We start from the raw sequence: 23,719 nt of genomic DNA on the forward strand, positions 1-23,719 counted from the left end.
TCCTCCTCTTCTTCTCCTTCTTCCTCTTCCCCTCGTCCTCCTCCTCTTCTTCTCCTCCTCCACCTCCTCTTCCCCTTCCCTTCCTCCTCCTCCTCCTCCTCCTCCTCCTCTTCTTCTTCTTCTTCTTCTCCTTCTCCTTCTCCTTCTCCACCTCCTCCTCCTCCTCCTCCTCCTCCTCCTCTTCCTTCTTCTCAAGGCTGAGCAAGAGGGACTGAGCCAAGGTCTACCTGCCTAAGGGAGGACTAGAACTCTCCAATCTCCTCGTTTTTAGCTGGGTGTCCCAAGCAGGCTTGGTGTAGCATGAAGGTACTGTCTGCTTCTAACAGATTTAACAGAGTTGGAAGGGACCTTTGCAGGTCATCGGGTCAACCCCGTGCCCAAGCAGGAAACCCTACATCTGCCTCTACTTAGGATCAAACTCACAACCTCCTGATTGTGAGGCAACAGCTCCACCTCTAGGCCTGGAATAAACTAGACTAAAGGTTAGGACTAGAACTCACGGTCTCCTGGTGATTGGCCCAAAATCACCCAGCCGGCTTTCGTGCCAAAGGCGGGACTAGAACTTACCATCTCCCAGTTTCTAGGTGCCTTGTACCAACGTGTTATGATTCTGTAACTGTCCTCCACCCCGAGAGAGAAACAAGATCAGGCTCATCAGACTCGCAAACCCATTAAGAAAACAGGAGAAAGATTGGTTGACCCATGCACTTCCTGTTAGTCACATGCCACCTTCGACTTCCCTTTGAGGAACACATATATAGGTGCGGATGTGGTCTCCTTTTCTTTTCTTTTTTAAAAAATAGGTTTTTATTGAAGATTTTTCAACTTTAAAAACCACAAGTAAAAAAAAGGGGGGGGGAGGGAAAGGAAAAACAAAAAATAATAAGACCAATACAAACAAATAGAAAAAACAAAGAACACAGCAGAATAATACGATTTTACAGCTTTCCGCAGGTAGATTCTGCTTTTGTAATTCACTATCCAATATTTGCCTTCTCATAGATTTTTAACAACTCTAATAATGGCATAATAATGATATTATTATAATAATATAATACTGATGATAACCGTTCCAATTTTACATGTATATATATATTTATAGCAAACGTTGCTATAAAGAAAAAGTTTTAAGGTACTGGTAGGATTTTAGCTGAGGTTTTAAAGGACCTTGCAGAGTGCTCTGTAAGGATTTTTAGAAGATTTTAAGCTAGGATTTTAACCAGAATTTTAAACATTTTAACTAACTTATTTAACGTGACGCGGGAAAACACCCGAGATTTTAATTTTTTGCATATATACATATGTATATATTACACCAAATTTATATTTTGCTGATAAAGAAATAAAGGGAGACTAGTATAGATCTATTTCAAGCTATTTAGCTCTCATCAGCTAGCCATACCCTTACTTGGATTTGAACTTGGACAGTTCAGCCTGTTAGGCAGTTGTATTAACCTCTGAGCCACAAGTTCTCCTCCCTTCATCAGCTTGAGCCAGGGGAGAGATTAAGTTCGAATCTCTCCAAGGCTCAAGGTTGACTCAGCCTTCCATCCTTTCTAAGGTAGGTGAAATGAGGACCCAGTTTGTGGGGGCAATAAGCTGACTTTGTATAAAATATACAAAAGTATGAAGGTTATTGCTTAACGCATTGTAAGCCGCCCTGAGTCTCTGGAGAAGGGCGGCATATAAATCAAATTTTTTTTTAAAAAAAGTGTTTTCAGTAGCATCCACCTCACTGTTGCCCTGTGAGGAAGGTGGGGCTGAAGCGGGGGGGGAGCAAGGGCCTTCAGGCGCTCACTGAGAGCTGGGAATTTGAATTGGGATCTCTAGCTGCCACCCGGTGCAGTCCATGAAGCAGGAGATCCTCCCTTGTCCCGTCTTCTGAAGACAGGTAAATGTATGCTAGGAAAGGTATCGGGGCTTGGATAAACACAGTCGGTCCTCGACTTACGACCACCCCAAAATTTCCGTTACTAAGCGAGACATTGGTTAGGTGAGTTTTGCCCCACGGTTCGAAACTAGGACAGACACACACTCCCCGCCTAAAATGGTACAGGTGGTCCTTGACATAACGATCACAGATTTTCAGCCCAACATTTCTGTCGCTGAGCGAGGCGTTGTCGAGGTGAGTTTTGCCCCGTTTTACGACCTTTCTTGTCGCCGTTGCTAAGTTGAATCGCTGCAGTGGTGAAGTTAGTAACAGGACTGTGAAGGGAAGCTAGCTTCCCCATTGACTTTGCTGGTGAGAAGGTCGCAATGAGATCGTGTGACCCCAGGGACGTTGCAACCGTCATAACTATGAGTCAGTTGATGAGCGTCTGAATGTGGGTCACTGTCATGGCTGTAAGTTGTGAAAAATGGGGCTAAGTCCCTGTTTTTCAGTGCTATTGTAACTTTGAACGGTCACTAAATGAACTGTTGTAAGTTGGGGACTGCCTGTACAGGGTGGGTGTGGCTTATTCAGGGGTATTAATGTGGAAGACCCCATGCTACCTCTGTGTTGGGAACAAACTGTGGTGTAACAGTGATGGGAGAGAGGGGACATTCTTCATCTCCTTGCTTGTGGGCATCTCAGAAGCTTCTGGTTGGCCACCATGAGAGACTTGAGATTCAGCCTTAGCTGAATCCAGTAGAGTGGGACTCTTGTTCTTAGGACTGTATGGGTGGCCCTTTGGTTCAGGCAGGGCCACAGCGTAAACCCAGAGTCACTACTACTTCCATTCACACAGTCCACCAACTTCGGTTCTCCTGTATCTCAGCATCTGGGTGAAGGACGATCCTTCTGAGCTTGATGGATTTCCGTGGCTTTTGCGGTTATTTCGGCTTTCCTGCCTTCTTCGAGTGAGTAACGGGCTGCTGTTTCCGATATCCACCGATGCTCTCAACGGGCCCTGGGCGAGAAAAACAAACCATGTGGCGGGTGTGATAAATGCCACGGGGTGGGGAGCTTCTTCTGTGGGTCCATCAGCAGCGGGAAGGAAGACCAGCGCTGCGAAGGACACTCTCTCCCGCCAGAAATTCCGTCAAGAGACTCAGATTATCTTCCCTTCCCCATCGTAAAAAAGATTGCATCTTTTTAAAGATTTTGAAGTATGTTTTTTCCTCTTCCCTCCCCATTTCCTTTTCCTTATATGTCTTTCCAGAACACTGCTGTGGGAAACAGAATGTTCCGGAGTAAATAACACAAATCCTCAAGACTCACAAGTTGGGAATTTGTAGACTTCAGCGGCTGCTCTTTTTTTCAGCTTGAAACTCTGGGCCTGGGTTTTGCAGAATATGCTACCCGCCGAACCGAACATCACACATTACACAACCTGTTCTGTTGTGGGTTTCAACCAGTGGTGAAATCCAATTTTTTTTTACTCTGTGGGCGTGGCTTGGTGGGCATGGTGTGGCTTGGTGGGCGTGGCAGGGGAAGAATACTGCAAAATCTCCATTCCCTCCCCACTGCTGGGGAATGATATTGCAAAATCTCCATTCCCACCCCACTCTGGGGCCAGCCAAAAGTGGTATTTGCCAGTTCGCCAAACTACTCAAAATTTCCGCTACCAGTTCTCCAGAACCTGCTGAATTTCACTCCTGCTTTCAACCTTAACCTGAACAAGGACGGTAGAGTATACAGTAGTGGCCAAAATTGTGGAAACCTTTTGGGGAAAGTGTATTTTTGAGGTTTGATGGCTAATAACACCACTTTTATTTTTATTTTTGGAGTTTCAAGAGAATCCTATTCTACTGCTGGAATGGCCTGGGAAGAGCCCAGACCTTCACCCAATTGAAAATCTATGGAGGCGACGAAAGAAACTTGTTAGTCGGAAGTGACCCAGCAATAAAACCCAGTTAATAGAAGCAATCCTTCAATCTTGGTTTCACATGATAACAGCTGCAGAACTAAAAAAACTTGGTTCACTTCATGGGAAGATGTTGTAAGCAGTGGTGAAATCCAATTTTTTTTACTACCAGTTATGTGGGTGTGGCTTGGTGGGCGAGGTGTGGCTTGGTGGGCGTGGCTTGGTGGGTGTGTCAGGGGAAGGATACTGCAAAATCTCCATTCCCACCCCACTCCAGGGGAAGGATATTGCAAAAATCTCCATTCCCAACCCATTCTGGGACTAGCCAGAGGTGGTATTTGCCAGTTCTCTGAACTACTCAAAATTTCCACTACCGGTTCTCCAGAACCTGTCAGAACCTGCTGGATTTCACCCCTGGTTGTAAGGCCATAATTCATGCTAAAGGTTACCCAACAGTATCAACTGACATGGTGATAATTTTTGTATATCTCATTTTTTCTCCGTGTTTAACTTCTCTTCTTTATACTGTAACTGCTATTCTAATAGCAAATCCTTCATAAAAGTTATTGCATTACATTCTTGATTAAATTATCTTTCCATTGAGATATAATTTTATGGTACTACTCCAAACAAAAGTGATAGTATTAGCTAGTTTTAGAAAATACACTTTTCCCCAAAAAGTTTTCCACAATTTTGGTCACTACTGTAGATGGCTCCGTTCATTGGCCTTCAGCTTCCCAGACTGACCTTTGACTTGTTTCTGGAGAACTTGGCCTCGGGGTTGGTTGGAGTTACTCTGCTGGATGGTACTAGGTCCCACGTGGTTTACAATCAGGACCTGCGGTGGGTTTTCTTCTTTCATGGGGAAGAAGGAGAAGAAAGAAAGATGTGAATAGGGACATGGAAGGGGTCTCATCTGTGTTAATTGCAGTGATATGACCAACTCTCTAGTTCTCTTCACTCAACTTCCCTCCAGATCCTCTCAGGATGGGTGAAAGCTAGAACTCCCAGAATTCCCAGTGAGCAGTGCAAAACACTCAAAGATCATCCCTTCAACCTCATCTGTTTCTCCAGCTGTGCCTAATTCCTGAGGCCTAACAGTATTACAATCATGGTGGCAAGCCAACCCAAGAGTTAAGAAATCTACATCTCCCTACATCTCCTAGGTTTCGTTGGTCTCCAAGAGCCTTGATAGTACAGTGGTTTAGTGCACCCTGTTATTAACACAGCTGCCTGCAATTTACTGCTGGTTCGAATCTCTCCAAGGCTCAAGGTTGACTCAGCCTTCCATCCTTTCTAAGGTAGGTGAAATGAGGACCCAGTTTGTGGGGGCAATAAGCTGACTTTGTATAAAATATACAAAAGGATGAAGGCTATTGCTTAACGCATTGTAAGCCGCCCTGAGTCTCCGGAGAAGGGCGGCATATAAATAAAATTAAAAAAAAAAAAAGGTCTATTAGTTCCAGCCAGCATGGCGATTGGTCAAGGATAACCTTGTGTCCTACAAAGGAAGGGTCATGGGTTCTTCACCCTTGTTCTAGATCTCTGCAAACAAGCCCAAAGTCTTGTTAAGTCACGTTCTACCTGTTTGATGTCCAACGGGAAACTTGAGTTTTGTGGGAACTGGAAAGATGTGGGAAAGATTTCCTACAGAACCATCTGGGGTTTTGGTGGGTGGCATCTGGTTTCCTGGCCCATTGCTGTCCTGACTGGAGGGGGACCAGTGTTTCATTTGCAAAATCTGTAAGGAGATTTTTTTAAAGAAAAGATATTGATCCAGACTGGATCATTAAGGTAAGGATTTCTGATAGCACTTTCACTGGGAGTTATCCCTCCTGTCTGTGATGTAACCGTGGTTCTTCATCTGATGTACTTTTCATCTGATGGTGTAGCCACCATAACTTCATCTGACTTCTAGGTCCATGCTCTGCTCATTCTTTGTAAAGCCATCTTACCTTGGAGGAGGTAGGTTCAAGAGGTCCCTGCTTCTCTGTTTTCCTTTCCCAAGATGTCTCTTCGTCTCCTTCATTCTGAACCTGGTGGTGTGTCCAAACTTTCCTCTGGAACATTCCTCCAAGACCATTGATGGTGGCCGTGCCTTTGGAGCGATGTTCTGGAGTGAAACTGGGCTGCTGCCATTCCACCTTCTCCTCCCCAAAATACTGTGCGGAGGAGACCTTCCTCCCGAGGTCTTTCTCCTGGACTTGGGATCGACGGTGGGTGGCGATCAAAGCGATCTTCTTGGTGCTATCAACCATCTCCTTCAATGTTTTTAGAGTCAAGAGGCCATTGAGGGCGTCTGGCCTGGAATTTTTCCGACCAAAATCTTGGGAAGATGGAGAACGTAGCTTGGAGGCGACCTTTTGTGAAGGGATGCCTGAAGTCTTCTTCTAGAAACCAAAATATTTACAAGACAATATTTGTACATGGTCCCATTCAAAGGCTAGCTATTCTGCAAACCTGGTTGATGATCGACCAAGGATGTCATTGATGACTTCCCTTGATATGAAACTAGCTGAGTTTTCCCCAAATGTGGCACCAAATCCCTACAAGCCATTATCTTCATGAAATGGCTTTTTTTGGTTTAAGCAATCTTCTCCGGGGTGAAGACTCTGCTTCAACTCCTCGGTTTCTCTGGCTGTGGTGTGAAAACTTGAGGAACGTTGCTTGGCGCTGACCTCATTGCTTACAAGGCTGACTCTACCGTAATAAAAAAAGTGAAATCACAGAAGGGAGACAGAATGGCATTGGATCAGGGATGGGCTTCCAAAATTTTGGCAAGGGGTTCTCTGCTTGATTGCTAGGTGGGCGTGGCCATGGTGGGCATGGCCCAGTCGGCCTCCTGCACCACGGTGGGAGGGGGGTGTTTTAGTCCTCCCCGGGCTCCGGAGGCTTTTCTTGAGCCTCCGGGAGAGGGAAAACGGACTCCCCAGGCTCCAGAGGCCCTCTGGAGGCCAATAGGCCCATTTTTTGCCTTCCTCGAGCCTCCGTGCACATCCTGCACTTACCTGCATCCAAAACAGGCCACGTGGGAATTCCTGGGAGGAGCGGGGCAGGAGTGGGATTTGGGGGTTCTCCGAACTGCACAGAATTTTACCTAGAGGTTCTCCCGAACCCCTGCGAACCCCTAGCAGCCTACCTCTGCATTGGATACCCGGTTCCTTAAGCTACAAAGTCCCCTAAAATACATTCTGAGCTTTTCCTTTTTTATTGAAATAGTTGAAGGATCTATTTGTCCTCCACTTCTGGTCTTTCTTTCTTTGCTCTGAATCTTGACTTTTTGCCTGTTCTCTACCACATACCTCTTAATGAAAGACTTGGTCTTGCCGTAAACCAGGAGTCTCCAAACTTGACAACTTTAAGCCTTGTAGACTTCAACTGCCAGAACTCTGGGAGTTGAAGTCCACAAAGCTTAAGAGTTGCCAGGTTTTGGAGATCCCTGCTATAAACCGTGGCATGTACCAGCTCCCCAAAATCCTAACTCTTGACAGATAGATCCCGATGAGGATAAGAGATTATCATTCCCATATATATCTCTTCTTTTGAACTTCAAGGACAAGATGAAACAAACGCAAAGCAGAAGAAGCATAGAAGGTCTTTTGATGGACTAACCTGGTGGACAGGTGTTAACAGATGAAACAGATTAGGAGCGTGGTTCCATTCACGGGTCACCTTCTTTTTTGCTGGGGTGTTTTTAGAAGAGGACCGGTAACTGTCACTTAAGAAAATGCAAGATAAAAAACACCAATATGAAACATTGGCAGATGAGTTAGCAGATCCCCCATTGGGAAGGAGATCTAGTCTTTGGATTATAGGCGCGGTTGAGTAAACCCAACTCAAATCAAATGGAAAATTGGGATTATTTAATTAGACACAGAAAAAAACCGTTGAAGCCCTGCGAAAGTAGAGGACAAAAAGGACTATGGGTTCACTTAGAAAGAAATTCCACAATATTCCCTTTAACGAATTGGGACCATCTCTGTCAGGTGCAAAAGACCAGGATCATACATGAAGTTCCAATTAAACTGATTTATTGCTAATCATGCCTGTGCACAGGAATCTATTCAAGTAACGCTTAGCACTATTTTGGCGCTAGGAAAGGGTCAAAGGGATTCAAGAAGAGTTGGGCTTAGTCTCTTTGTGGCTACGTAGCAATTCTAGGCTGATTTCTCTTATGACTCCACCCCCCCCCCCCCAGGTTCTGCCACTTCTTCTACGATCTCCAATTTGATAAGGTAAAGGTGAAGGTTCCCCTCGCACATATGTGCTAGTCGTTCCTGACTCTAGGGGGCGGTGCTCATCTCCGTTTCAAAGCTGAAGAGCCAACGCTGTCTGGAGACATCTCCATGGTCATGTGGCCAGCATGACTCAACACCAAAGGCGCATGGAGTGCTGTTCCCTTCCCACCAAAGGCGGTCCCCATTTTTCTACTTGCATTTTTTACCTGCTTTTGAACTGCTAGGTTGGCAGAAGCTGGGACAAATAATGGGAGCTCACCCCGTTACGCGGCACTAGGGATTCGAACCACTGAACTGCCGACCTTTCGATCAACAAGCTCAGTGTCTTAGCCACTGAGCCACCACATTTCCAATTTGATAGGTGTCATCAAAGTGTTTTTGCCATTGACGGATCCTTTTTTCTTTCGGCTAAAAGCTGTCCGTACCTGTCTGAATCCACCACAATTGGGGGAAGTTCAAATTTGGGTCCTGGAAGGGAAGCTTTCTTGTGATCGACGGATCCTTCTGGATTTTCCTCTCTGTTGCGGTCCTGTCTCGGAATCTGTCCAGAATGGAACTATCCCACAAGACATAAAAAATAAAAAATTGAAATCTTAGTTCATCAGCTGATGGATGCATCTCATGCAAAGTTGACCTTACCTAGTGTTATTTCCGTATCATACCGTTCTCATTTCATATAGATTTAATAAATAAATAATAACAATGATAAGCAACTTCCCCCAGTCCTCTCTCTGGGGAATCCCCATTTAGGGGAATAGGAGAGGATTCTGTCTTACCTGCCACGCATTGGACATCAATGAGTGAAGCACCATCAGACGATCCAGAGTTCCTTCCTCTAATTCATGGAAATACAGGCGATACAGTTTTTCGAGAGGTCCCAGGACTGGGATATTGTGGTCTACAGAAAAGACAGAAAGCTTCCAGAGTTGGTGGCCCCAAAGAGCTAGGCAAATTCCCAGAGAAACCAACGAAGATAAGGGTGATGTAGTAGTAAGATCCCCTTTGGAAAGCCACGTGTGGTGTTTTTAATGAAGTATGGCTGGAAGCTAGAGAAAAGCATGACCAGAGAAAGCTCTTGAGATATCAGTTGAGGTCCTCCAGTCCTACCTTTGATCAGGGACCACTGCTGTTGAATAAGCTCTTCACAGAGATGTCGGTACTGCTGGTGGCGCTGGATGATGAAATCCTTCTGGCAGAGGAGGTTGTCCTTGTACAAAGCGTTGGCTTGAAGTTCTGTCTTCCCCACTTCCAACTCGTGGGTCTTGCACAAGAGGCTCAGAACTTCCCGTTGGTCCTTGCTGGTGGTTTGTTCCGGAAGCAACTTCTCCATCTGGGAAACTTTCTTCTTGGCATTTGCCAACCTTTGCTCCAGGTCAGCCTAAATTAGGAAAGGAGAACTTGGAAAACTCTGGTGTCCCTTCCAATGGACGGTGGGGACAAAGTTCTCCATTTCTGAAGAAAGGTCTAAATATTAAGAAGTTATTGAATTCTAAAGTGAAAGAGCTCCTCCTGTTGTGACCTAGGCCCAAGTAGTTATTACCAGACGCAATTAGTCCTAAACAAACATATTTTATTAGAACAGCTGAGAATTACTTCATTCTCAGCTTAGTCCAAATTAAGTCCAAAACAAATTCTTCATAAACAATCCTTCAGCCTTATCACCAACATTTGTCTCTTTTGGCACCCTGCCAAAGGCTTTTCTTGGCAATAGTTCAGAAGCAAGAGACGCTGTTGCTGCTCTTTTAAGCCTTCTGGGAGGGGCCAATCATCTCCTGGCCTTACTCCCGAGTTGTCCTTTTTGCTTTATCTGCTCCTGCCTTCTGGCAGCTCTTCGCATGCGTGCACTAGGAACAGGCTCCTCCTGTTCCTCTGCCTCTCTGCTGTCAGCCTCTGGAGGCTCTGGAGTCCGCGCATCGCTCCCCAATGGCCCTGGCCCCATCTCTGCCTCCAACACAGAGCCCCCATCCGAGCCTTCCCCAGCCTCCAGGACTGGCTCATGGTCCTCCCCAGTCTCCTCATTGTCCAACTCCACTGCCAGCTTCGCAGGCTGCTGGAGGACCACAACAGGACCCAATTCCTTTGATGTGGCCAGATCAAGTCAAAATAGTGGCCATAATGCTCATAATAAAAAAACAGTCTTCAATTCCAAGGGTTTTGGAATCTGACAGTAGCATTATAAAATCCAGCCATGCAATCCAATAAAGCAATACATTGCAAAGCTTTCGGGAAGTTATAGTTTGGGACAGTGTCCTCTTTCTTTTTGCTGAAAAATTCCCACTTGAAAACTCCCACTCCCAAACAACGAAGACCTGGAATTTATGTCTACAACATAACAACACTCGAGATGCAAACATTCCACTATATTCTCAGCAAACTTCAACTAACCCATTTTGAAAGTCAGCTCAGGAGGAACAGACATTTATTCATTAAATCATAACATCCTTAATTAAATAGGTCAATAAATAAGTACTGCATGGTTTTTTTTTCATTTAATGAAAATGCTCCCCAGATTTTGGAAGTAATATGAGTGGGAAGGTGTTGTTGTTCACAGGGACACACACTGACTGAGCTTAACTGAACAATTCTGAGCCAATTGCGAAACTTCCTTCCTGCCGTTACCTTTAAGGCAGCCGTTTTCCGCTGCTCTGCCACCAGTGTGTTTATCTCTTCCCTGGCAATTGCGATCTCCACAGGTTCCAGGAAATCTTCCTGGTCAGCCTCCTCGTCTTCCTTTTCACTGGGATGGTGTGTGTTGGCAGTTTGGCCACCTTGACGAACTCTCTCACGCTCCCAGCTGGAAAGGAAGGAAGGAAGGAAGGAAGGAAGGAAGGAAGGAAGGAAGGAAGGAAGGAAGGAGAGAGAAAAGGGAAGAAAGAAAGATCTCGTAGAGGAAGGAAGGAAGGAAGGAAGGAAGGAAGGAAGGAAGGAAAGAAGGAAGGAAGGAAGGAAGGAAGGAAGGAAGGAAGGAAGGAAGGAAGGAGAAAAGGGGAGAAAGAAAGATCTCGTAAAGGAAGGAAGGAAGGAAAGAAGGAAGGAAGGAAGGAAGGAGAAAAGGGGAGAAAGAAAGATCTCATAGGTAAAGGAAGGAAGGAAGGAAGGAAGGAAGGAAGGAAGGAAGGAAGGAAGGAGAAAAGGGGAGAAAGAAAGATCTCGTATGTAAAGGAAGGAAGAAGAAAAGGGAAGAAAGAAAGATCTCATAGAGGAAGGAAGGAAGGAAGGAAGGAAGGAAGGAAGGAAGGAAGGAAGGAAGGAAGGAAGGATATTGTGACTAGATCTGTTCCAAGCTTAAGACTTGGAAGTCTACACCAGTTCTTCTCCAGTTGGGTACCCTTGAGTTGACTTCAATGCCCTTAATTGCAATATGTGACTGTTCTCCAGTTTTGAGAGACCAATTTTCTGAAAGGAATCTTTGCAATCATTGTTGATTTACAAGATCTTCGTTCAACTGGGATGGGTCTAAAAGAACCGTTGCTTTGATCTCCAATTCCCTACCACTTATCTAACTTCCTCTGTTTAAGCATATTTATTGATTTATTTATTCATTGGTTTAATTTATAGTCCGTGAACTGGACCCCCTTGTCTTTAGCTGAAATCTGTTTCGCTGGAATTTCCACTCTCGTTCTAATTCTGCTGTCTCTCAACAAGCTAAAGATGGGTTATGGGGGGAAAGGTCCTTTGGCTCACTCTGCAATCAGGAGAAGATGCCTGGAGGTGTCTACGTGGAGTTCCATGTTGGTATTCTCCAGCTCCATTAAACTGCGTCGCATGTCCATCTGTTCCTTGAAGGCTCCCACCAGTTGTTTCCGTAATTTCTGCAACTGATGGCCATCCTCCTCCAAATCCAGAGGAGTCTCCCCTGAGGACGACAAGAAGTAAGACCTTTCTACACCTCAGTTAGACAATTTATTTTTGAAGCTAGTTTCTAGCTTCTAGAACAGTGTTTCTCAACCTTGGCAGCTTTAAGATGGGTGGACTTCAATTCCCAGAATTCCCCAGCCAGCCAGAATTCTGGGAGTTGAAGTCTGCCTATCTTAAAACTACCAAGATTGGAGAACATTGTTCTAGAATGAAATATCATGCACATTAAGCTAAGTATAAACCCTGGTTAAACAGAGGCAAAGTCAGTGGTGGGATTCAGCCGGATCGGGTTGTTTATCTCACCTTGAGCTTGTCCATCTTTGGCCCCGGGGCTCAGGAGATGTTTCTCCTGGTTTTCAACCTTGGCCTTCAAGCATTCAATCTCACGCCGGAGGTTCGAAATGATGCTGGTGTACTGAGCGATGTGGTAAGAGACATTGAGAAGATTACGCTTGACCTGTTGAGGCAGAAACATCTGGTCAAGCATCCCAAGAATACTAATTAATATGAAGGAGAAGAAGAACAAGAAACCAGTTTGGGAAGAATCATGATCTTAATGATGTTCTGAGGCTCTTTAGCTCAAAGTTTCTATGTCTGGTGGCCTTTTGGATTCATGGTCCGTTGAAACGTATGTACCACCCCTAGTAGCGACTGCAAACTGGATTGTTTCTGAAAGGGGAGTCCCTGAGAAATGAGGAAGCTTCTCTATGGAAGAATGATGCTTGTAGGGCACCTAACTTTCCAAAAATTATTACAAAATAGAAGTTCTTTCCCTTCTATTCGAAAACCTATACTTCTAAAGGAGAAATATTCTGCTTACTGAGAATTACTTATCTGTGAATGAGTGTGGAGATAACAAGAAAGAAAGAAAGAAAGAAAGAAAGAAAGAAAGAAAGAAAGAAAGAAAGAAAGAAAGAAAGAAAGAAAGAAAGAAAGAAAGAAAGAGAAAGAAAGAGAAAAAGAAGGAAGGAAGGAAGGAAGGAAGGAAGGAAGGAAGAGAGAGAGAGAGAAAGAAAGAGAAAAAGAAGGAAGGAAGGAAGAAAGAAAGAAAGAAAGAAAGAGAGAGAGAGAGAGAAAGAGAAAAAGAAGGAAGGAAGGAAGGAAGGAAGAGAGAGAGAGAGAGAAAGAAAGAGAAAAAGAAGGAAGGAAGGAAGGAAGGAAGGAAGGAAGAAAGAAAGAAAGAGAAAGAGAAAGAAAGGAAGGAAGGAAGGAAGAAAGAAAGAAAGAAAGAAAGAAAGAAAGAAAGAAAGAAAGAAAGAGAAAGGAAGGAAGAAAGAAAGAAAGAAAGAAAGAAAGAAAGAAAGAGAAAGGAAGGAAGGAAGGAAGGAAGGAAGGAAGGAAGGAAGGAAGGGAAAGAAAGAAAGGACTGTTAAACTATAAACATCAACTTAACCCCAGGAAAGAAGAGCAGGTAAGAAAGCAACTCAAGATAAACCCACGTTGATTCTGTTTTGTATACGATGGAGCAGAAGGATAGTCTGGCAGGCTTTTGAAATTCAGTTCATTATACCGGAGTATAACATAATATAATAATATATATTATATTATATAATGAAAGCAAAATAGAGTTCTAATAGTGTCTGCATTGCCTTTTTCTCAGATCTGGCCTACTTTGAACGCTGGGCAGTTAGTTCAGAAAGGAAATCTGTAATGTCGGAAAACCAAAATCAATTTTGGTAAGCGAGCATTGGTGTGATCATTTTTGCTATCATTGTTAGATTGGACAACCATTTATCTGACATGGTATAGGGTTTCTTGCCTGAGTAGGGGGTTGGACTAGAAGACCTCCAAGGTCCCTTCCAACTCTGTTATTCTATTCTATAAATTTCTGCACTGGCCACCCCCATCTAGGTGATTGTCCTTTTCTCGCTCTGACCCTGGTTTTGATGTTCTTGGCTCGATAGGCATACATCAACGTCGTCCGAGATTCTTCAAAGCAGCTGCTGGCTGGGCTGATGTGAGCGATCATAACCGTCCTGCTGTTGCCTCCTAAGGAATCCTAAAGAGATAAGAGATGAGATTCTTGTGAGCATCTGGCTCTTGGAGCCAACAAAACTATACTCTTAAGAAGTGAATTTGAAGGTGGTTTGTACGGCAGTATGGAAAGGCCTTGACTTACGAGCACAATTGAGAGCCCAAGCGAGAGAGCTGTGAAATCCATTTTGTCCCATTTTTATGACCTTCCTTGCCGGAGTTGTTAAGTGAATTAATTGCAGTTGTTAAATGAAAGACACGGTTGTTAAGGGAATCCGGCTTCCCTATTGACTTTATTCGTAGACTTAAGACTTGAATAAACTAGCTGAATACCCGTGCTCCACTACGAAATTATGTGATCGGGCTTGATAAATCGACACTTAAGAGCAGTGGTGGGTTCCTCCCGGTTCGGTCCGGTTCGGCCGAGCCAGTAGCAGTGACGATATGACGTCACCGAACCGGTTCTTCCCCCCCCGCCCTCCCACCCACCCACGTTATTCTTATCTTTTATTTGGTCCCACCCCCAATCTATTGCTGCCTCCTTAGTCCCAGCTGATGACTAGAGGGGAAAAAAACTGTTTAAACTCTTGCCGCGGGGCTTCAAAGGGCCGCCCTACAGCTGATCAGTGTTAAAAGCAAACAAATGAGTCGGGTCGTAAGTGCGAGGACTGGTCGTGAGTGCAAGGACCTTCCAGAAATGACTCTGACCAGCTAGCCATGCCCACCTAGTCACATGACCTCCAAGCCACACCCACAAAATAAGCCACACCCACAGAACTGGTAGTAAAAAAATTTAGAACCCACCCCTGCTTAAGAGGATCCTTCAGGTATAATTTGTTACCTTCAATAAACGGGTCAGTTTGCTGTCTCGGAAATTGATGTATTGCGTTCGGCTGCTCCCCTTTTCGCTCAGCGCATTGATGCAGTTCCCCAGAGCAAGGAGGGACCGGTTGATGTGGGCCCCTTCCTTCCTCCTTTTGCCCTGATTTTGTGTCTGTGGAGAAGGAAAGAAGACATTCACTTTTTGGAAGAAAAAAAAATGACACACAAGAATGATTTAGCAGCAGACGGTCTAGAAGTTCTGGTGGTGAAAAGTTCTTTCAAAACCAGATTAAAATCATTTTAACGCAGGGTGTTCCCCTGTTAGAACAGAGTTTGGTCAATAAGACCCTTATTGACCAAATGGTTCACTCTTCAGTATGCAACAGATGCCGTAGTTTTTAGTTACACAGCTTGGGATCAGAGCAGGAAAAACTTGCAAATTTGGTAGAGGTCTCTTTTAAGCAATGACTACTGAGAGGTGGAAACTGATAGAAGAGAATCTTTGTAGCTCAGGGTTAAACTGTGGGGTCCTTGGTGCTCTCTGAGCTTGGTGGTTTTCTTGTAGATGTTTCATGACCCAACTAGGGAACATCATCAGTGCTAGAAGGGAGAGGGGTTTGCGGAAAGGAGGAGGAGGAGGAGGAGGAGGAGGAGGAGGAGGAGGAGGAGGAGGAGGAGGAGGAGGAGGAGGAGGAGGAGGAGGAAGAGGAGATGGCTGTAGGGTCTTTGATGACCAAATTAGATGATGTTATCAGTGCTAGGTAGCATCATTGGCTAGAGAATTAAAGGATGGTTGACCTCACCTGAGCAGCCCTTTCTGATCCAGCCAGGTCAACCATGAAGAGCCTTCCGACACGCACTTCCTCACCGATGCCTTTCATTCGGTTGGTCTGCTTCACGGACACTTGCAGGACAGCATGTGACCGTGAGGAGGTCTTGTTGGCAGCCGTGGGCTCCTGAGTACGTTCCTTGTTCCCTTTGGTCAACAACTGCATAATCTTTCAAACACAAACACATCTATGTGTCTACAAAGACAGGGTGAGATTTGAAAGCCGAAGAACTCGCTGGAATTCTTAGGAGACCCAGTTAAGATGGTTCTTAACTCATCAGAACTTAGAAAAACTAGATCCTGGAATGTCCCAAAGGTGCTTTTTTCAAGAGGCAACTGGACTTTCTGGTTTTTCTTTGGAGACGTTTCACTTCTCAGCCAAGAAGCTTCTTCAGCTGTCTTCTTAATGTCTACAGAGATTCTCAGTCATCCAGGTCATGATTGTCCCAAAGGTGCTTTTTCAAGAGGCAACTGGACTTTCTGGTTTTCCTTTGAAGAGCTGAAGAAATTTCTTGGATGAGAAGTGAGATATCTTCAAAAGAAAAACCAGAAAGTCCAGTTGCCTCTTGAAAAAGCACCTTTGGGACAACCATGACCTGGATGACTGAGATTCTGGATAGATCCTTGAATGTTCATTGCAAGTCTAGACTAGGGTTAGAGCTCCATTTGACCCCCGTCTTTCTCCTGTGGGAGCTCATTCAACATCTGGCTTCCAATTCTTCCTTGGATTGTGTAGATTAACTGGATGGAGACCCTTCTTGCAACAGGATTAATTCCTGCGTACGGCCTTCTTCCCTTCCCATCAAAAGTTGATGATACTTACTTCCTGGGCATTTGTCGTTGAGACTTCCGTTATTCCTGCAATCTGGATGCACCCTTTGGAATCTTCTCTCAGCTCAAGATAACCCGTGGATGGATTCAGGAGATCACGGATAATTTCATTATAAACCTGAAAGGAAAAAGAGAGAAACGAGGACACTAAACTTCTTCTTTGCCCATCTTGTCCAAAAGTGCTTACTAAAGCTTGACATTCATTCTTCTACATTCTGGATCTTTCCCATCAGTTGCTTCTAGATCCCATTTTATCCCCCTGAAGATTCAACTGGGTCATTCTCTTGCAAAGTGGTTACAGGACCCCAAGGATGGGGCTTCTCTCCTAGATGTTTCCTTTTTATGGAGAAGAGGGTGGGAAGATTTGGGGATGCCTAGTTTGATTTCATTCCTACTACCCCATCGGATACTTCAAGATATGTCTCTTCTCACTTTAACCTGCGATCCTGTAAACATGGTGATCTCACCTCCAGGTACGACATACAGACCAAATAATTCTGGTCATCTCCTGTAGCCTCAATGGCTTGAAAGAGATCATGGAGGGTACGGATGTATATTCCAGGTTCTGAATCCGTCCCCAGCATAGTGTAGGTTTTCCCAGCTCCTGAGAGAAGAAAAGGATGGGAGGGAGGGACGAAGGAAGGAAGGAAGGAAGAAAGGAAGGAAGGAAGGAAGGAAGGAAGGAAGGAAGGAAGGGGCGAAGGAAGGAAGGAAGGAAGGAAGGAAGGAAGGAAGGAAGGAAGATGATAGTAGGTATATAGATGAGAGATGAGAGAGAGAGAGAGAGAGGATAGATAGATGAATAAATAGAGGAAGAAACGAAGGAAGGAAGGAAAGTAAGGAAAGAGGAGAAGGAAGGGAGGGAGGGACGAAGGAAGGAAGGAAGATGATAGGTATGTAGAGAGATGAGAGAGAGAGAGATGATAGATAGGTGGATAAATAAAGAAAGGAAGGAAAGGAAAGGAAGGAAAGAGGAATAGGAAGGAAGGACAGAAGGAACAAAGGTAAATGGATATTCTCAGTTCCAATTCCAACTGGTAAGTTTTGGGTGGAATTCCTAAAAGAGAGCATCTCCTTCCATCTCTCTTCCCCTCGTTCCACCAACCCCAACATCAGCAACAAGACAGAGCTATTTACCTGTGGGCCCATATGCAAAAACGGTAGCGTTGTATCCCGAGACGACCCCTTCTATGAGGCTTTTAGTAGTGGACAAATACACCTCCTCCTAGCAAGAATGACAGGTGACAATCAGAGGTGCTTTGAAAACGACTTCCATTCATGTCTTTAAACTTCTCAAGATTTCAAGCTACAGGTTTCAGCTGCCAGATGACATTATTATGCTATGGTTTGAGTTAAAACTCATAGTATTGAGGCTTCCTTTTTTGTGTTGTCCTCAAGTTATGACCGTAATTGAACTGGGCAATTACGGTTGTAACTTGTGATGGTTGTAAACCAGATGTCAGCACTCCAGTGCTGACATAAGGAAGAGGACGCTTGACTCTTCACCTACTTATTTTCCCTGAAGATATTATCCCCTAGGAGATGGGATGGGAGGGGGGACATTCCTGTGAGCTGAAGTAGTGGATATGGGGAGAGTGACTTGGAAGATGGCCAATGAGATGCAGAGAATTGGGGAACGGAAAGGGAGGGTTTGGGGTCAGAAGGTCAGTGCTGACTACGATGGACTCGGGGAGAGATTGTTGTGCTCAATAAATGAAACATTTCATCAAAGGCTATTTGTTTGGAAATGCAATTTATTTGAGATGACATCGTAACCTGACATTGGGGGGCTAACCCATCATCCTCAGCCATTCTGGGTAAGGATAAAGGGACTTTCATTCTAGCTCAGTTGCGGGAACATGTAGCTTCCAGACATGTTCCTGCAGCATGAAGCTACCAATGATGTGGTCTTGCTATGTAGCCCGGAGCATGTCATTTTATGAACGCCTCTTTCTCTCAGCTGCCCAACGTGCCAAGCAGTAGCACAGCTTCCTTGCCTCTTGTTAGGACTTTTCCATTACCAAATATTTTGACACTTTCACGGCTCAGGAGGTTTCGCCTCTCCGGGTCAGCAAAGCCACAGAGTGACTTCCATTTTCTTAGCACATTTTCTTAGCACCTCCGGAGCCCTTCTTCACGCCCTTCACGAGTGTGAAAAGATTTTGTACTGCGTAGGGCTCTTAATGAAACGCCAACGTCAGCGAAGCAGGGAAGGCAGCCTTTTAATCATGAGAGGGGCAAATGGAAACCGTTCTCCTTCTTCTCCTCCTCCTCCCCTTCCTTCCTTCCTTCCTTCCTTCCTTCCTTCCTTCCTTCCTTCCTTCTTTCCTTCCTTCCTTCCTTCCCTCCCCTCCCCTTCCTTCCTTCCTTCCTTCCTTCCTTCCTTCCTTCCTTCCTTCCTTCCTTCCTTCCTCATATTCTCTTTCCTTCCTTCTATTCACCTCTTTCTTTCTTTCCTCCTATTCCCTTCCTGCCTTCCCCCTGCTTCCCTCCTACCCTTCCTTCCCTCCTCCTTCCCTTCCTTCTTTCCTTCCTCTCCCTCCCACTCCTCCCTTCCCCCTCCCTTTCTTCATCATCCTTCCACTTCTTCCTTCCTCCCTCCCTCCCAGTATATTTTTTACACCTATATCTGAGCAGACAATATGCCTAGCCATTCTCAGAATTATAACTCCAAACCATCCCATAGATGGGGGCAAGGCCAGTCAGAATTTTTACTACCGGTTCTCTGAACTACTCAATATTTCTGCTACCGGTTCTCCAGAACTGGTCAGAACCTGCTGAAACCCACCTCTGCATCCCACTAAAGAAAGATGATAAGTAAGATGTTGTTTTTGCAATATCTTATTTGAAGGAGGGATACTTTTCTATTTTTAATTGTAATTGCTTCTGCTTTGTTTAAATAACCAAATTATGACCATGGGGCTTTTCTTTTAATAATTTTCCTTTCTTCCATGGAAACTTAAAGGGAGGCACGGAGTTGCCGAATTGGCCCCAGCAGAGTAAGCTTCCAGAGCTACTCAGATGTATTCGTGCTGGAAATTTTTCAAAAGCGGTACCTTAGCATCCCTAGTAAACATGACTTCATCTCTCAGGAGGGTTAAATTGCAACTTTTAAACTTCGCTGTGGGTTTAAAAGGCAATAATTTCATCCCCAGTGACTTAGAGCAAAGGCACAGGATGAATACAAGAAGAAACGGAGAGCAAATTTACATCAGGAAGAGTAAAAAGGAGGTGAGATAATTTGAAGCCTCTTCTTTAACATTAGATGCAAGGACATCGATATAATATTTCATAATCTCTCTCATTTCAGATCAAGAGGTACTGATAAATGCAAATAAGGTTGTGTGCTTAGAAGCGATCGACTCTGAATGTGGAGGAGAAGAATCAACAGTGAAAAGATGACACCTATGTGCAAGCTACAACTGATGTAATAGCCATTGGGTCCTTTAACCTTGTGTTTCTCAACTTTGGCAACTCTTAGATACTTGGACTTCAAATCCCAGAATTCCCCAGCCAGTCCACTCACCTGAAAGTTGCCAAGGCTGAGAAAAACTGATTTAACCAATGTGAACACTCCTATATATTCAACTTCACTTCCTATTCAGATAAAATATCTTGAGATTTACATCGGTCGAACATAATGTAACTTCTCTCTTGGATGCTCATGTAGGAAATCTGCAGGAGCTTCATCCAATCATAAGATGCCTTCAGGATAAAGTAGGACAACATCCATGTTGGCTGGCTGATAGGATGTCTTCCTAAAATGACTAAGCAATACATTTAAAGCTAGCATGAAATAAGATTTGGAAGAAGAAGAAGAAGAAAAAAAGAAACCGGTTAGATTAGCAGCTTCCAAGTTACTCCGCCAAGAAGGACTTCCTCACCTGGGTTGCTTGAGGGCCAAAAACCATGTCAAAAATGAATGTTTTCTCCCTTGACCGATTGGCACGCAAAATATCCTCTGGATCTTCCATTGGGTCCATCAAGACCACGATCTATTTCAGAGAAGTAGATTAGGTTGTTGATAGCCATGATGCCATGGCAAATTTGCTATGCTATATTTACTATACATTTGCTATGGCAAATCTAGACAGCATTCTAAAAAGCAGAGACATCACCCTGCCAACAAAAGTGTGTATAGTCAAGGCTATAGTTTTCCCAGTTGCAATGGATGGCTATGAAAGTTGGACCATAAGGAAGGCTGAGAAGGCCAAAGAATGGAGGCCTTTGAACTCTGGTGCTGGAGAAGACTCCTGCGAGTCCCTTGGACTGCAAGGCCATCCAACTGGTCGGTCCTAAAGGAGATCAACCCTGACTGCTCTTTAGAAGGCCAGATCCTGAAGAGGAAGCTCAAATACTTTGGCCACCTAAGGAGAAGGAAGGACTCCCTGGAGAAGAGCCTCATGCTGGGAACGATGGAGGGCAAAAGAAGGAGGGGACAACAGAGAATGAGGTGGCTGGATGGAGTCACTGAAGCAGTCGGCGTGAGCTTCAATGGACTCCGGAGGATGGTAGAGGACAGGAAGGCCTGGAGGAACGTTGTCCATGGGGTCGCGATGGGTAGGTCACGACTTCGCAACTAACAACAATAACAGCCATGATGCCAGCACCAAACTCCTTAAAACAATAGAACTGGAAAGGGTTCCAGGAGATCATCCAAACGCAACCATTGGCAATTACGCTTTCCTGGATGGAGAAACTACAGCAGTGTTTTTCAACCTTTAAGATGTGTGGACTTCAATTCCCAGAATTCCCCAGCCAGCTGGGAAAGGAGAACCTGGGTTTATATCTTCTCCCTTGAAACACACCCAATGGAGGCACTGAAAGAGTTACTGTACGTCAAGGCACTTTCCCAACAAAACCTTGGCAGCTTTGCAGATAAAAGCATACAATTAAGGGAAGGGCTTGCAGTATAGATTATATATCATTTGCCCTTTTAAAGAAAACCAGAACAAAATTACTGCTGAACGTACGGGGGCATAAATGCCAAATTTGGACAATAAATCCACTGAAAATTTCAAGATGGTGTTTATCCAATTAACAGACTTGCAATATCAAATATTATCTCAAATATATCTAGGTAAAGGCAAAGATTCCCCTCGCACATACGTGCTAGTCGTTCCTGACTCTAGGGGGCAGTGCTCATCTCCGTTTCAAAGCCAAAGAGCCAGCACTGTCCGAAGACGTCTCCGTGGTCATGTGGCCGGCGTGACTCAACGCCAAAGGCGCATGGAATGCGGTTACTTTCCCACCAAAGGTGGTCCCGATTTTTCTACTTGCATTTTTTACCTGCTTTTGAACTGCTAGGTTGGCAGAAGCTGGGACAAGTCACGGGAGCTCACTCCGCTACGCGGCACTAGGGATTCGAACTGCTGAACTGCCAACCTTTCAATCGACAATCTCAGTGTCTTAGCCACTGAGCCACCGGGTCCCTCCGATTATACTCACAGCTCATAGCAAAATCCAATTTTCCGAGAATGCTAGTGGATGACTACATATTTTGTAAATTTCTTTGGCTGTCTGGTGGCTGTTAGCTTTTGCATGCAGCAACGAACTGATTAGGGCTGTTTAGAGCTGCAACTCCTTTGATGTCTTCGTCTCCCTCACAATTAGAATTTAAATTAAGCATGTTTGGTCAAGGGGTTGAGATTGAACCTTGTACAAAAGCAGCAAAATCTCTGCAGTTGTAGGGAAAATATAAGGCCAGGCTCTATACTGCTTCTTATCCTTATACACCCCACCTCCCTGTTTGAGAATGTGTTGGCATGAGGATAACCGTCTGCTATTCCAGCTTGTAAATATTTTCCTGGATAGGACAGTTTACTTCCAAATAAAGTAACGAATTGCAGCCAAGCATCATTTCCACCCCCCCCCTAAGAACTGGCCCTTTGGTGGTAGGTTGATTTATTTTCATTATTTATTTATTCATTGGTAAAAGGAGGGAGGGTAAAAAAAGAAGCTGGAAGTGCCATAGAAGAGCTGAGCGTGCAAAGAAAGGCAGTTCTCTTCAGAACTTGGTTTTTGTTTCCCCCCTCCGCCCCCAATTTGCCAGTTTTTAAGAGATGTGGACTTCCACTCCCAGAATTCCCCCGTCATGATGCTGGCTGGTGAATTCTGGGAGCTGAAGTCCACCTCTTAAAAATGATGAAGTTTGGGGGAAACCCCCCCCCCCAAAAACCCATGGCTTCAGATAAATATATTTGTAACTCTGGTGCCTAAGTAAACTCAAGAGTTGCTTTTCAGAGTGAGATGAACGTACAGTATAAATAAAATATATAAAATTTTGGATCCGGTTTCTCCAACTTTTATCATTTCCATGGAACCCAGAGCCCGCATCTGTCCTCCCTCCCTCACCCTCTCACCTGCTCCCTCACTCTGTGGCCAATGACCGTCGCGCCTTCCTCCAACTCAGTCTCATTGATGGGGCGGATACGGAGAGCCACCTGCAAGCGAGACCGAGAGTTGGGCTTTCCAGAACTTTGGAATTCCTGCAAGGTTTCACACTCGCCATTTCTGCACCGCTACAGATGCAGAGCGGGTGTCCAAGGCACCCGTTTTCAAAAGAGCTGGCACGCTTGTGCCATGCCACCTTTCCGAGGGTGGCGGAGGGATGGAATTGCCTTGCATTTCATCACACGAACCGAGCCAGACGGGAGTAGACAGGTTAAGATTTGAGCATCAGGTTCAATTTTGTTTCAATTGGGCTCATCCTGCAGAGTTGCGCACAGCTTGGAAAGGAAGCTGAGCACCTCTGGGGGGGGGGGGCATTTTCTGTGTCAGCAGCCCCCCCCCTCACCATCTCATTTAAAGGCATGACTGCTAAGTGGCAAGGGTGGGGTGATGGGGAAGGGCAGGGGCCGTGATCCACCAGCTCTGAAGAACTTACCACCACCTGGTGTTCTTCTGTTCTCAGGTCCTTCATAGTAGCTGAGCCCCCCGAAAATCCCCTCCTCTGGGCTGCACCGGGAGACACGGAGGGTGTTAAGATACCCATCTGGCTGCCTTCAACCAAGCGATTTGCAAGAATGGGAGGAGGAACCGGAGGAGCAGCTCGCAAATGGGGAAAAAAAATGTCATTTCCCCAGGGGGTGGAGAACAGGTGATGCAAGACAGACGCAGGGAAGGTGCAAGGCATCGGAGGAAGGTTCAGCACCGATCTCAAGGAAAAAGGGGCTTTTTAATCACTATTTAAAAGTACACTATTTGTACCCTATGACTATCATTAAGTGTTGTACCTTATGATTCTTGACGAATGTATTTTTTCTTTTATGTACACTGGGAGCGTGTGCACCAAGACAAATTCCTTGTGTGTCCAATTACGTTTGGCCAATAAAAAATTCTATTTTATTCTATTCTATTCATGAACCCCCCTGGATTTG

At 44.9% G+C, this 23,719-nt stretch overlaps 1 protein-coding gene across 1 annotated transcript; it reads right to left on the reverse strand.

Annotated features, from left to right (window-relative positions):
- Nucleotides 1-778: 778 nt before the first annotated feature.
- LOC117677576 (kinesin-like protein KIF19) lies at nt 779-23,347 on the reverse strand. Its single transcript, XM_087878788.1, has 20 exons — nt 23,227-23,347; nt 22,703-22,783; nt 20,225-20,335; nt 17,478-17,565; nt 16,808-16,944; nt 16,333-16,458; nt 15,484-15,678; nt 14,700-14,852; nt 13,761-13,883; nt 12,188-12,341; nt 11,711-11,882; nt 10,646-10,820; nt 9,134-9,404; nt 8,803-8,924; nt 8,452-8,582; nt 7,401-7,506; nt 5,744-6,178; nt 5,373-5,529; nt 4,536-4,643; nt 779-2,891 (listed from the first exon to the last, which is right to left on the reverse strand). The coding sequence occupies exons 1-20, from the start codon at nt 23,332-23,334 to the stop codon at nt 2,815-2,817; spliced, it is 3,030 nt and encodes a 1,009-aa protein (XP_087734914.1). The 5' UTR covers nt 23,335-23,347; the 3' UTR covers nt 779-2,814.
- Between the last annotated feature and the right edge of the window lie 372 nt (nt 23,348-23,719).

This window comes from Pantherophis guttatus, chromosome 14 (genome assembly GCF_059756535.1).
Source record: "Pantherophis guttatus breed Tessera chromosome 14, ASM5975653v1, whole genome shotgun sequence".
NCBI classification, from domain to species: Eukaryota; Metazoa; Chordata; class Lepidosauria; order Squamata; family Colubridae; genus Pantherophis; species Pantherophis guttatus.